Source organism: Pezoporus occidentalis, unplaced genomic scaffold (assembly GCF_034315485.1).
Source record: "Pezoporus occidentalis ecotype Australia unplaced genomic scaffold, CSIRO_AGI_Poc_V1 ctg29, whole genome shotgun sequence".
Lineage (NCBI taxonomy): Eukaryota > Metazoa > Chordata > Aves > Psittaciformes > Psittacidae > Pezoporus > Pezoporus occidentalis.
In genome coordinates, this window is record NW_026914829.1 from 304551 (window position 1) to 318457 (window position 13907).

A 13907-nucleotide genomic window follows, 5' to 3' on the forward strand; every position below is an offset into this window, starting at 1 on the left:
ACTCTTACTCATAGGCTTTTTGTTAGAGTTTCTAACGAGATCTTTCAAGTGAGATATTATACTATGGTACCTGAAAAACACAGACTACACTTATAGCATGTAGTCCTAAATGTAAAGAATCTAAACTATTTACTGCATATTTGCAACTTATTGAGTACTAACCTGAAAGTTTATGAAGACTTCAGAAAATTTAATCCAATGGCTTTTCTGACCAGAGAAACTTCAGTAACAAATACTCTAGGTGGGGGCAGCTGCAATAAAGTCTCCAGCATTCTTGAGTCGAGGGCAACTGTCCAAGCTTGATAGAAGCTGCTAGAGCTTCAAGTCCATATCCCTGCTGGTTCCTTACCTCTCTGCAGCAGGTGCCCTCAAGTTTTTTGTCTGTTAAAGTGCCTACCATGAAAGCTGAAAGCATAGTGGAGTAGAGCTAAGTACTTGACTATTCTCACATGTGATTTGCTTTTTTTAAGATTTTGGAGAAAGTTAAGAATTCATTCATGTTGCAGGGGGAACAGCAGTGACTGCTAAATCTAACAGACACAACAACAGATAGGCTTTGTGGTTGTCACTGACCTAATATAGTATGAATAAAAAGGCCTCCAAAAACCCTATATATTCAAAATCTCTGCACCTTCTATTTTAAATCGACAAGAATTCTGGAAACAGTATTACAAGTTAAACAGAGACTATTAAATATATATACCAAACATAAAACCTTCCTGGCTAGAATTTTCCTAAACTGATATATTTTCAGTGCATTTGGAGAATGTTTTCTGTATCAGTATTGAGTAAAGACTGGAATAAGCAGTTATTCTATATTTGTCTTTTCAGGTCTGAATGGAGATGATTTCTTGGAGTTAGGCCTCCGTAATGGCAGAGTAGTATATAGTTACAATCTAGGTTCTGGCACAGCAACAATCATTAGCAAACCACTTGATCTGACACTCAATATTCATGTCATCCATCTTGGCAGATATCTCCAGAAAGGCTGGCTAAAGGTAAGGAATCATTTCCTCTAGAAGGATAGCTTTTAGATGAGCATGTTCTTTTTATTCACATTTTATATGGAAAGTTTAAAAATTACTTTTGTGTTCCCTGTTAACTTTAGAGGACCATCTTCATTGGGAGTTCCTAAATAAGGTAAATTCCTTTGTTGTAACAAATATAAATGTTTCATTGAAAGGTGAATGATCAGAAGAATAAAACTGTCACTTCTCCTGGGAGACTGGTTGGACTCAATGTTTTCAGTCAGTTTTATTTAGGAGGCTATCGGGAATATGCTCCAGAACTCCTGCCAAAGGGATCCAGATTTAAGAACAGCTTTCAAGGTAAACATTATCTACTGTTTTCAATTCCTTTTAAAACATGCATGAAATTCTTTCAGCTGCCTATGAAATAAAGATCTAAAATCTCTTTCTTATAAGGAAAAAAACTAGGATGTCCCTGCTCAGGCAAGCAAATTCCTGCGGCTTTTTCATTATTTCACTGCAATAACTAAGAAACATTATGCAAAGAGATGTTTTGCTAAATATTTTAAATATTTTCCGTTTCTGATAAAAATGAAACTTTGCTATGATATCATTTTTTCTTATCTGTCACTATTGTACAGCATCACTCCAAAAGGACTTCCTTTCTCTGCAGCCAAGTAGCTTAGATTTTTCTCCCAGCTCGCTCTGACCATTGTTACTGCAGTGTTGGTTTGGGTAATAGCTTTCATGCTAGAAGATTCTTTCTGATAAAACATCATGAAATCTGATTTTTTTTCCCTGACATCATGATCTGCATCTCTATACAGGACCTAAGTAATTCCTGTTAGCTGTATTTCAGCTATTTGTCTAACAAATAATTATTCCCACCACAAAACTGGCAATTGAAGCTCTGTAAAACTCTTAATTCAAATCCTACCAGATTAGCAATGAAGTAAGGTATTTGTTCATAACACTTCTGTATTTGCATTCCTTACTTCCATAGGAGTAATGTGCTTAATATTTGTGATGTAAACTTCTATTTATTTTAAGCACTAGAAAGCTTTTTAAATGAAAAGAAAACATTTTGCTATAACAGAGCAAAGTTGGAGTTCTCAATTATAAAATTGGGGCACATTATGAAGGGCAAGCATAGAAATAAAATTCACTTTCATACACTGCTTCACTCCATTTCCACTGAGACCATGTAACTGCTGCTTTTCCAGCCATCACCTTACTTTTTGTTCTTACAGAGAAACTTCCTCAACATCAATTTCTTTTCCTGTAGTTAACTTTTCACTCAAAAAGACATATGAATTAACATGTCATCTGTCTCTGTCTTTTCAGAAAGTATGGGTTGAATAGCTATAATTTTCATAGCAAATATTTTAATACTGTCAATATTTCTGAAATACTTCTGGCTTTTTTAATAGACATGCTAATAGCAGTGATCAACAGGAATCTTGTGCTTTGCTTCAACTGCAAAAATTTTGCTAGTTTTACATGTTCCTCATGTTGCGACTGTATTGTGATGGCCAAATTTCTACAAATGCAAGATGAAAATTCCTCCAAAAAATAAAAAGTAGTTCAAAATTCATGTACTGTTAGTTAGCACTGCATTTTTTTTTGTTTTTCTTACTGTTTAAAAAAAGTCTCTACCTCAAAATTTTGTCAAATGTGTGGAACATACACAGTTTTCTCTTTGTCCCTACCATTCACAGTATTAAGTCTATTACATTTCCTAATTCATTCCATGCTTCACTTCCCAGCAGCAGCTTGTGTCTACTCTCCAGAGCATTTTGACTTTCAAGGGAGCTGCACTTCTGTATGACCAATTTCTCATGACATTTTCAGATGTCGTCAGCACTTCATTTGTTCTTCTAGCTCAGAAATAATCTCCCCAGTTTCAGCTCTCAGGATCCTCATGATCAGAAATAAACTTCTATAGCCCTTCTCTAGAGTGGGAACTGCAATACCACTAATATAAAAGCATTTTACTTCAGCCAATCTACAGCTGTAGGGGGCCCGCAGAAAAACTCTGAAAGTGACAGCCAAGATTAATTTATCTAGCACATTGTTGATTAAACCACTCAGACTTTTGGAAAGCTGATGTTGACTGCTTTTAAAGACAAGATTTATTAAAACCATTTTGCTTCTAATACCAGAGTGTACCTCTCCTTTTCTAAGCAATCACTGTTAGGTCAAGAAACATTGAGGTCAGCCTTGACTAACCGTCCCCAGTGTCAGTGTGCAATCATTTAGGATTTTTATTGTATACAGCTACTGTTTCAGACCATTTCCTCTCCTACCTGCATGTCTTTAGCAGTTGTTGCTCAAGGAATTTCTGTGGGGGAGGAGAAAACTGAAAAGAAATGTCCTTAATAAACTGTAATTTAATAAGAAAAAGGTTGGAAGTTTACTGTTTAGGAAATTTGTGCATTGGCACCTACAGATTCTTTTGGTAGGCTGAAGAATGTTTGATGGTACCTTGAATGATTTAGAAAACTTCCTTCAGCCTCTGTGATAAACTGCATTTGTAGAAATTTGGCCATTGCAACACAGTTGCAACATGAAGAACCTGTAAAACTGTCAAAAAACTCTAAAACTGGTTAAAGTGAAACACCAGATTCCTGTTGGTCATCCTTAATATTAGCATGTAATGGTAGAGCTCTGATGAAGCCAAATTCATGTGGAGTTTGAGGTGCTGTTAACTTTGAGCTTTATCTGAATTTGTAGCTCTTTGTGGGCTTATATGTGCCTTTTGTAATGTTAACATGGTAGGATAGTTTACTTAAGTGTCCATTTTTTCCTTACTGACCTATAACAGTGCAACTAAAGGACCTTTGAGAGTTTTCTGAGGTGCGTAGCAGATCATACTACATTGGCTCTAAAAAGTCAGTGTGGGTTTTAGGTAGCTGCAAGTCTTGTGGCCAGAGAGACTCAGCCTGCTCGTTATGGACAATTTGAAACACAGTATAAAAGCAACTGCCTTCTGTTCAGGTCTGCACAACTCAGCTCTATGACTCACCTACACAAAATGAGATAGACTGTTGTTTAGAAAAAGTGAGAAGTAACAGCTCAGTTTCCAGACTTCACATAGCTGAAACAGGCAGAGAGAAATCTGGTGGCAGGTAGAAAAAGAGGCAAACTTCTAATGTTTCATGGTAAGGCATGAAACATCATAAGCCATGAGACATGCCACCCATGGTGGCGTGATGCAGTCTTTAGCCAGAAAGAAGTGAAGAACAGAGAAGAAAGAATAACCGTTTGATCCCATAGTCTTGTAAACAGGATTAAATATGGCTGTAGAAGCAATCTGTTGTTTCACAGCAAATAGTATTAAATGAAGGAGTAAAAAGGAAAAAGAAGTTCTTACCATTAAGCTGAAATTTTGAGGAACCTTTTTCACACTGAAAGAGCCACCTTTTCACAAAAATGATTTTGCAGAGAAGTAAATGAAATTCCAGCTACTGAAGTCACATTTTAAAGTAAACCCAGAACTCAGTGATGTTCCAAATAGATACAAATATAGCCTTGTGGTCAAAGTTTATGTTCATAATAAAATAGAATACATTGCAAGCCTGCCAGGGCATAGACTACTTTTCTTTATGTTTCTGCATCACAGATGTCCCAGAAGGAAAGTGATACCTGAAGCAATTTTTAATCAGTGTTGCCTCTCGCATCACAGTTTGGTATGATCCATACAGGACCTCTAGGCGTTTGGCTCACAGTTTAGAGCAGCACTGGGTGGTCACTGTGGGGGCCTTCTCTATTGGACAAGAACCACACTACTCATAAACCTTGAATAAAAACAGGGAAAAAACAAAGCACTTCAGGACAGGTAGAATTCTAGAAATGTGTAACTTTAGGATATCTATTTCTGTAAGTTGCTGCATTTTTAGTACATTTTGAAAATGACTGCTTTGTGTATTTTATAGTCAAATTAGTGCTGAGGGCTTACAAGCAGGTAAGGGACACTAGTGAGAAATTTTTGCAAAAAAAAATCTTTATGTGATAAGCATATATGAGAAAAAAAAAAACAACATAAGGCTGAGTAATGAAGCTGTATTTTCTATTATAATCTCTGAAGTTTCCTTAATCAATTATTGGTTTGAGAGATCTGCTAGCCTGGGGTGAAAGCCATAGATTAAATTGAGAGTGAAAAAAAAAAAAAAAAAGAAAAATTAATTGGCAGAAAGCTCTAAGTGTGGTCTAAGGAGTCACTAGACAAAAGATCTCAAATAAAAAGATAGTATACCCTCTGTGAGTACACTGTCTTGTGTTTCAGCTTACTTGCATCAAACTCTGATCTTCAGGATCAAACCAAGTCTAACTCACAAATTCAGAACCTTCTTTTGAGCTCCTCTTACAGACTTGGCTGTGTCAGAAAACCTCTCTACTATTCAGAATAGTTGGCAGTCTCTCATTAAAAGAGGCCCAGAACAGGCAGAGCAGAGGGAATTCAGGTCAGAAAGCAAGCACATTCATCAGATGATCCCTCTGCAGAAGGCTTTATAGTGCTTGCTACAACAGGCTCAAATTGCTTCTCTGAGTCCTCCCTCTGCAACCCACTTACTAAGAACTAGAAGAAATTAAGAAAATTAAATGAGAGAAAAACAGTTAAACTTATAAAGCTGGGGCAAAATACTATTGTACCTACTATATGCTTTGTTTACAAGTGCTCAAGAATTGTTCCTAACCTAGATGTTCTGCTGGTACAGTTAAAGTAGTCATCAACACAAATGACAGTTCATTTTCCATTATGACCTTACCAGTTCTTGGGTACTCAGTGTGCTTTCCATTGTTTACAAAGAGCTCTGGGCTGCTTTTTCTTAGCACTCCAGCAAGACTCGGGAGAACAGAACATGCTTTATCTGTTTGTTACTGATAAATAGATGAAACATCAGTTAGGATTTAGTGAGCATAGAGAGACCTAAAACCAACACCGTTAAAAGCAGAGAAGCAATATTATGAAGATTGCAAATAATCATCAAACCAGGTTATTTTAAATTGCTTAATGAGTTATCTGTCTATACAAACAGAACCACAAAATGTGTGTAATATGGAAAAAGCCTGCAAAAGCTACTTTTAGTAACACTGTTCTAACTGTAATTAAAATAGTTATCTTGCTGTAAATATTATTTCTAATTTGTTTGAAACAAATTATGTGACATTCATTCTATCTTTCAGGTGCAAGACTTTTTCTTATGCAATTTCAGTGAATCATGCACAAACTTTCTAAAAAAACAGTGTGATGATTAGTTGCAACCTCCGTATCATATCCTTTCCTTGATTTTAATATTAAGCAATGAGCCTCTGGCATACACTGCTGAATACCTACTTTCTCATTATTTCGGGCACTGTGGGAATTCACAGCTAAATTGTACAAATCAGACTTAGAAAGGTATCGGTATTTCCAAATACATTACTGTACTGCCTTAACTAAAGTGATTTTTAGTTTGAAATTGTATATATTTATGTATAGATGGGGGTGGCATTTCAAAAGTACTTAAGACTACTTTTAAATATGGCTTTAAATCAATTGGATGTTCAGGTATATTTTGAAAAGTTATTCGGGGTTTGATCAAAAATGATATCCTATATGCATAATCTTCAGCTTTGCTGTACATAAATAAGCATGTAAATCTGGAAACATGATTCAGAAATACTACGGAATTAGGTTAGACCCATAAAGCTAACCACCGTGTGCAGTCTCTAGGAAGTGCAAGGACATTCTAAAGTCTTTGCCCACAGGCTAAGCAGGAGCTGCCTGGAGGTAGAGTGTAAGGAACACCTCTGCTTCACTCTGAAGCTTTGGCTCCCCTTTTCATTTGGGATACCAATATATTACCAAATCACAAGAATGTCAGGGCATAGATCCAGGCGCTGGCACCCAATCAGCTCTGTGGCCCCTGACAAATATTTGATTTGTGATAACTATCATTTTTTCCAAACAATTATTCGGTGTATTTAGGGACTTAACATAATCTAGGGACTATTTCCCATCAGTAGCCTGGATACAGCTATACTGCTCTGAAAGTTCTGTAATATAATCATGACTACTACCAGGTCACTTGCCCACAGGACCAAGTAACAGGCCCTGGAAGTGTTTGCCTTAATAGTACACATTAAACCTTAGAAATGTTTTCTGAGATTAAGGGTCTAAAGGGGCAGCATATGCCTACTTTAAAATGTGATCATGTGTGATGTGATCTGTGGGTAGTAGGGACTGAAGCATTCACTTAAGAAGAGGACTATTTCTGTCTTTCCTTGAAGGGGTCCTTTTCAGCCTAAGTGGTTTCAAATCCACGTTCCCTGCCTCTATTATATTTGTGTATTCTCTAGATCCTTACATATTTTACGTTAAACAGACTTCCTGATGCCTGTTCTCCTTTTCTGTTGTTGTTGTTTCTGTTGTGGTTTTTCTTTGTTGTTTGGTTTTTCTTCGGGGGGGGGAGGCTACCACTTTTATCTGATATAGAAGCATTCTTACAAGAGCATGCATGAGTAAACACAAAATTGTACCTAGTCACTCTTCAGTCCACTGTCCAGCTCTTTGGCTTCTTTTGATGTCCTGTGTCTAGTTTAAAATTGATTTATTTTTTTGTTTGACTTTTGAGGTTGCATTTTTGATGTTCAAGTTCGCACCAGCATGAATCAAGAGTTTAAATCACCTGGAAATCCAGAAGGTCACCCCAATTCTGGTCGCAGTGTTGGACAATGTAAAGATTCACCATGCAGTTTAATAAAATGCAGAAATGGTGGGAAGTGCATAGAAAGTGGCTCTACTGTTTAGTAAGTATATATATATGTGTATATATATATATATATGTTTTAGACTACAGCATGGACTGATCTCTAGACGTCTAACTATGGTAGTTTAGTGGCTTGGTAACAGACGTTTCCAGAAGCCTATCACCTTATTAGGAGCAGGAAAGAATGAAAACTGTTGAAGAGTTCCTTTAATTACACAGAGAATTTTAATCTTACTTTAATAAAATCAAAACTGTAATATTAGAATTATGTGTTTGCACTTCCTGGGGAACTTTCTGAAGAAATTCCATGGTCCGATTCTGCTCCACTGAAGTCACTGGCATCCATTCATGACAAAATGCATGGAAAGAACTAGATGGGTAAGAAAGACATTTTTCAAAAACTCAGTAAGAAGCCTAGCTAGCAGAGAACAAATAGCAAAAAGAACAGCTTGACTGCCTTAATATATAAACATGGTTGATGAAGTAAAAATAGGTGAGTTCTGTTTCCTGGAAAATAGTGTTTTTTATCTAAGAACCCATTTCTGGAGTAAACCACTGGCTGCCCAACATCAGAAAGTTCTGAGCCAGTTTAAATCCTTAGGACTTTCCTTACCTAGTACCTATGCATCCTTCTCTCGTGCTCAGTCACTCCTTAATACACAGAGTTTTCTGTGCTTCCAGTTGTGATTTCTGTGGATGTTTTCCTGACTCTCAAATGCACCTTCCTGGTCAGTCTTCATGCCACTCAAGGATTCATTCATGATTGTCTTTCCAGATCTGCTGGCTAGCCTGCCCATGTAAGACCTTCTTAATCAATTTCAATCAAAACAAAGTGTATTAGTAAGAATCTTATGTTGAAATAGGTTGAACTAGGTCAGATCATATAAGCTGATCACCTGGCTGATCTATGGGATGATAAGTGGTGGGAAAGGACAGCTGGCCCAGATGTGTGTATGGTCTTTCATACCTCATCACTACGCACAGAAGGATCGTCATGTCCAGACTGTAAGGCACACAAGAAGGAAGTATATTTGCAGTTCCAAATTGCTGTTGTGTGTCAACACTTCCATTGTAATAAAGCTTGTTTTCAAACACTTTGTAACTCAGCTGTAAAACTTTTGCCGAGGAGCACTTTTGATTTTGGAAGTACCTGTCAAGATTAATTATACTTGCTTCCCCTCATGTGCTTCCTCGTGTGTTCATTTATTTACATGTATTTACATATTTTTTTAAAAAAGACAAAAGTGCTGATTTAAAACATCTGAAGACACTGATTGAAAACACTGCAGACAGCAAGACAAGAAAAAGAAAAACACAAGTTTTGCACAGTGGAACCTCTGTGTGATTCTTCTTCAAAACAGCAAAGACCTGTCATTCTGTGTGCTACAAAGAAAAGCATTTGCATACCTGTCAAGCTAAAAACAGTCTAATAACTGTGTGTTGGAGAGAGCATTGTATGGTAACTGGTTTTGCTGCCCTTAGACAAATCTTCATCTGCAAGAAAACCTGTACAAAACTAGAAGCTACTACAAAGCTAGTAAGGCTGTACTAAAATTTAAAATATTCACCCTTGAGAGGCAGTGTACAGTTTCTTCCCCATTCCCCTCACAAGTGCATTTATAGTCTTTTAAATACAGAAACGAAGGAAATGCTTTGAATGATATAATTTGGGATTGCTTTCCATTTGTTACACTACATTATGTCCCAATTAATGCACTTTGCATGATCCTTCCAGAAAGGTTAAACCCTTAATTTTCAGAATGTTTTATCTTTCTGAGGAATAAGAAAGGAGAATGGCACTGTTTTCACATGTGAGGATATTAGAGGAGATACAAAACCAAAACTGCAAGGAAAAAAAGGTATCAGAAATGCAGACTCTCATCTACCCACCTACACCATCCACCCTAAATCCTTGCTCAGCAACTTTCCCAGCCATGAGAAGTCATCTTCCCAGCCATAAGGTACACAGAGCCACCACCAGCAAGATTTAGAGAACATTTGGAAAGAAGGTGGGAGGCTAGAGTGGCAGCTGTTGACATAGCCATATTGCAAGCTTGATATGATAACAAAGTTCTTTTTCATCATTATAGTTTCATAATTAGTATTCCAGATTTGTTTAGGGATTGTTCTAAAATAGTGGGGCTTTTTTTTTTTCTTCTTCTGGGTTTCATTTGTTTTTAATTTGTCAAGACTTACTGCTGAATTATATTCCTCTCCTCGTATTTCAGGAAAGCTAGGTCTTCACAGACTATGTGTATAAGCATGCAGGTACTAGTAATGGCCACTTTTTCCTCTCACAAAAAAGTGAAACGTTGCCAAAGAAAGAGGTGTGAACGTAGAACGCATATCGCTTTTGTCAATGTAGTAGTAGCTGTTGATACCATCCCACATTTTCCCAGACGGAACTTCTTTCTGTTTTCAAATTATCTGTGTTCCTTTGAAAACAGAGTACTTGAGGGAGCTGGATTTGTGTTCAAATATTTTTCCTCCTGAAATGCAATCTCTCCAGAGGTTTTCCTGCTCCTTTGAGCTATTTTTATGTGTTACTTTCACCAATGTACCAGAAAGTGTGCAATGCTGTAGATTCAGTTGCTATAGGGATAATGCTTTGATTTAAATGGAAGCAGGGATATACATCATTACACTTTACATTCTGGCCTGCAACAGAGGACAACTACTATGTTTTTTTAAAAATAAAGATGAAATATTTGAATAATAAGACTTTTATATTCAAGGGACAATAATACCCTCCATTATTCTACTTATGGCACAGAATCATACAAAACAGAAAATGCGTATAACAAGATTGTTTATGATGTGTTATGGCTGTTGCTTGCTGCTGAAGTAAGAGAAAAAGCATGTCTTCTGTGCACTTTGAATAGAACATCAGGCATAAGAGGTAGGACTCAATTTGTTAAATGTAAGCATGTGCTGTCACTCTAGATGCTCATGGGTAAACTATTTGGCCTTCAGCTGCTGCTTCAGAAGAGCTTAGGACTCATTTAAGTCTTCTGTTGTATCTTCAAACCTCATGTAGATTTTCCTGTGCTTTATAGCTTTTAAATAGCACTAGTCAGGTTAGGAAATCAAACCATACATCTATATGGTACAGCCACATAAATTTATTTGCTGTTGTTTCGTTATTAGGTTTAATTCAATTTGAACCCAGTTTCAGTGCATGGATGGAATTAAATTTTAATGCAAGGACATACTTGCATAGTTTGTAAGGGTCAAGGCATTTGTCTATTTAATTATTGTGGTAAAGGTTTTGGAGTGAATTTGCTATCTAAAAATCATCATTCAAATCGGCTTATTTAATGGGACACATTTGTAGTATTCCATTGTTCTCTTTGTTTAAGTATAATTTCCTTCCAATCTTAATCTCTTTGGACTCCACGTGAGCTAAATGTATAAGATCCTACACAGTCAGTTACATTCTAATAGCACAGATCCTAAGATACCTTTTTCAGTCTTTATAGGATGTCCAGAAGGACACAAGTCTTCTGCAGCTCTTCTATCTTATCTGCTGGTTTTGTGCAGATCCCTCAGATACACCATGGCATGTCAGATGGCACTAAATACCTGTGTTGAGGCAACTGAATGCAGCACCTCATCATTAGAGCCATGTGTGTATTGCTTTGTGAGATTGATAGTGCTCAGTTCCCCTGACTGTTTCAGCTGGATCACATTATTGATCAGCACATGAACTCAAGCACCTACTTAAGGATCCCATTGCCTAAACTTGAGCATTCAGTGGTCTTTATTAGTTGCCTCTCACATATCTCTAGGAAGGCAACATCAAGCATAACATAAAATTAGGTGTCTAGATCTCAGAATGAATTTTACCTTTTATATCTAAGAAATTCAAGTAACATCTGGATGATGCTCTTAGCCATATGATTTAGTTTTAGGAGGTCTTGCAAGGAGCAAGAAGTTGGACTCAACAGTTCCTATGGGTCCCTTCTAATTTGAGATGCTCTGTAATTCTAAATGGGTCTTTAAATCTCTAAGAGTAAAGGCAGTAGTGATGTTGAAAGCCATTGTGTTCTCCTGGTTTGGAAAAACAAGCAATGACAATCAATAAAATATACAGAAAACTAGACCAGCATAGCAGGCCACATGATGGAAAGGATTTGAAAGATTACATCTTCCCTTATCTTGCTAAAGGTTAGGAAATTTTGGATCTAAACATTCCAATCCCAGTCTAACTTAGGACTGTTAAGTAAAAGAGATTTCATTCTTTCATAGACCTTTGCCACTGTAGCCCACAACAAACATGTTCAACTCTCCGCAAATAATTTTCAACTCCTTTAAAAGCCTAGCTTTTTTTAGGTCCTAAAAGACAAGAATGAAAAGAAATTTATACACAGACACAAGCAAGAGAAAAGAGGAAAGAATCATTGTGTATGCTGCCGAACAGCAGTAGCTTCAGCTCCAAACACCCTGCTTCCCAGCCCAAGAAACAGACATTTCTGTTTGCACTCAGGGAGTTAAATTACTCCCCCTTCTCAGTAGCTTTCGTGCATCAAAGCATATCATTTATAGCTGAGACAGGAAGTGTTCTGATACTGACTTTGATGAATTGAGGTTCTTTTGCTTTTGCAAGGTCCTGTCCTCTTTTCCCCTTCATTCCAAACAGCTGTTTATCACTCTGAAAGGCTTGTTGGCTGTGCTTTGTTTACATGTTTCGGTCTTATCTGAAGGTTCAGTGAAACAGCAGAGTTTCACAGACTCCTCATTAAGTTTTGCCCAGAAACAGTGAGCTGATTAATGGGGAAAGTGTAGTGCAGTGAGTTTGAAATAAAATTCAAGATTTTGCACATATACAAGACATGGCCTAAGAATCAATCAAGATATACAAGTTTTCATTCTTAGCTCTGAGAGAGAAAACTCTGTAAGTGCTCTTACAGAGGAAAAAATCTGTAAGTGCTCTTATTCAAGGGAATAATTTTGGTTATCATAAAGTGTCACTAAGTTCCAAAATACAGATCTGAAATATTTCATTTTAACTATTTCGAAACGTTTTAGTAAGGAGGGCACTAGTAACATCAATGCTAAATGTATTCTTTATTTAACAATTTCTATAGAATTGATACTAATTTTAAAATTGCAGTCAGTGTTAATACTAAGATGTAAAATAAAACGTTTCCTATTGAGTACATATTTCTTTTACAATAAAATAAACCTAAAATGACCACAAGAAACTTTGTTACTACACTTTTCTTGTAACCATTTTGGTTCAGATGACTAAATACAGGCATCCAGACTTGAAAGTGTTGTTTGTATTGCTACTGTATTGTTGATTATTTTGGGAATAATGTTGCATTCTTTCCTTTCACTTACCACTGCAGCTGTGACTGCCTCGCTGGATGGAAAGGCGCATTTTGCACAGAAACAGTGTCAGTGTGTGAACCTGAGCACGTTCCTCCACATCTGTGTAAGCAAGGTGGTACTTGTGTGCCGCTGCCTCATGGCTACACATGTCGCTGTCCTCTTGGAACAACTGGTACCTATTGTGAACAAGGTATGTCAAATGGATAGTACACTGTACATACAGGTATGCTATAATGCCTTGGTGGAAAAGCACAGTATGTTGTAATATATCAATTAAATGTGACGCAAAGACCCGAAGTACAAAATAGATTTTATATTAGAAAGTGGTGCTCCTTTCTATTAGAAAAAAAAAAAATCAACAAATCAAAAAAAGCTATGCATTTTTAGATATTGTTTTCTAACTGCCTATTTTTTACATCTGTTTCTTTAATTTTTTTCAAATTATTCAATGAAATTTTCATGGGCAGTGTAGCTGTGATTTGTTAAATGCCAAGAGGACAGAAAGCCTTGCAAAGCAGCATTACAGTGATTAGTTCAATTCCCAAGCTCACATACAAAAGTATGTTAGAAGTCATTCTTAAATTCTTTATTCCATATAAGAATGTGCTTGCTCTATTGTATCTGCTGCAAAGAGCTTTTCAGGGCTCTTTAGATGAACTTTTCAACTTTGAATTCTCATTTCAAGTGAATGTTTTGAAAGTAATGCCATCTGGATTCAAGACATAGATCACCAGGGCAGGTGTTATACATGAAGCAGGTAATTAACCAGGTAAACACTCCTGTGTTCTGGTTTCAGAATAGATTTGGATGTTTTTGTGATGGCCACTATTACCAGTATAAATAGCGTATATCT

At 36.7% G+C, this 13907-nt stretch overlaps 1 protein-coding gene across 1 annotated transcript in view; it reads left to right on the top strand.

Annotated features, from left to right (window-relative positions):
- EYS (eyes shut homolog) overlaps nt 1-13907 on the top strand; it is a 286523-nt gene that overhangs the window by 251217 nt on the left and 21399 nt on the right. Inside the window, exons 13-16 of the mRNA XM_062626098.1 lie at nt 832-998; nt 1184-1328; nt 7586-7760; nt 13072-13244. Coding sequence (XP_062482082.1) covers nt 832-998; nt 1184-1328; nt 7586-7760; nt 13072-13244 — 660 coding nt within the window. The remainder of the gene's footprint in view (nt 1-831; nt 999-1183; nt 1329-7585; nt 7761-13071; nt 13245-13907) is intronic.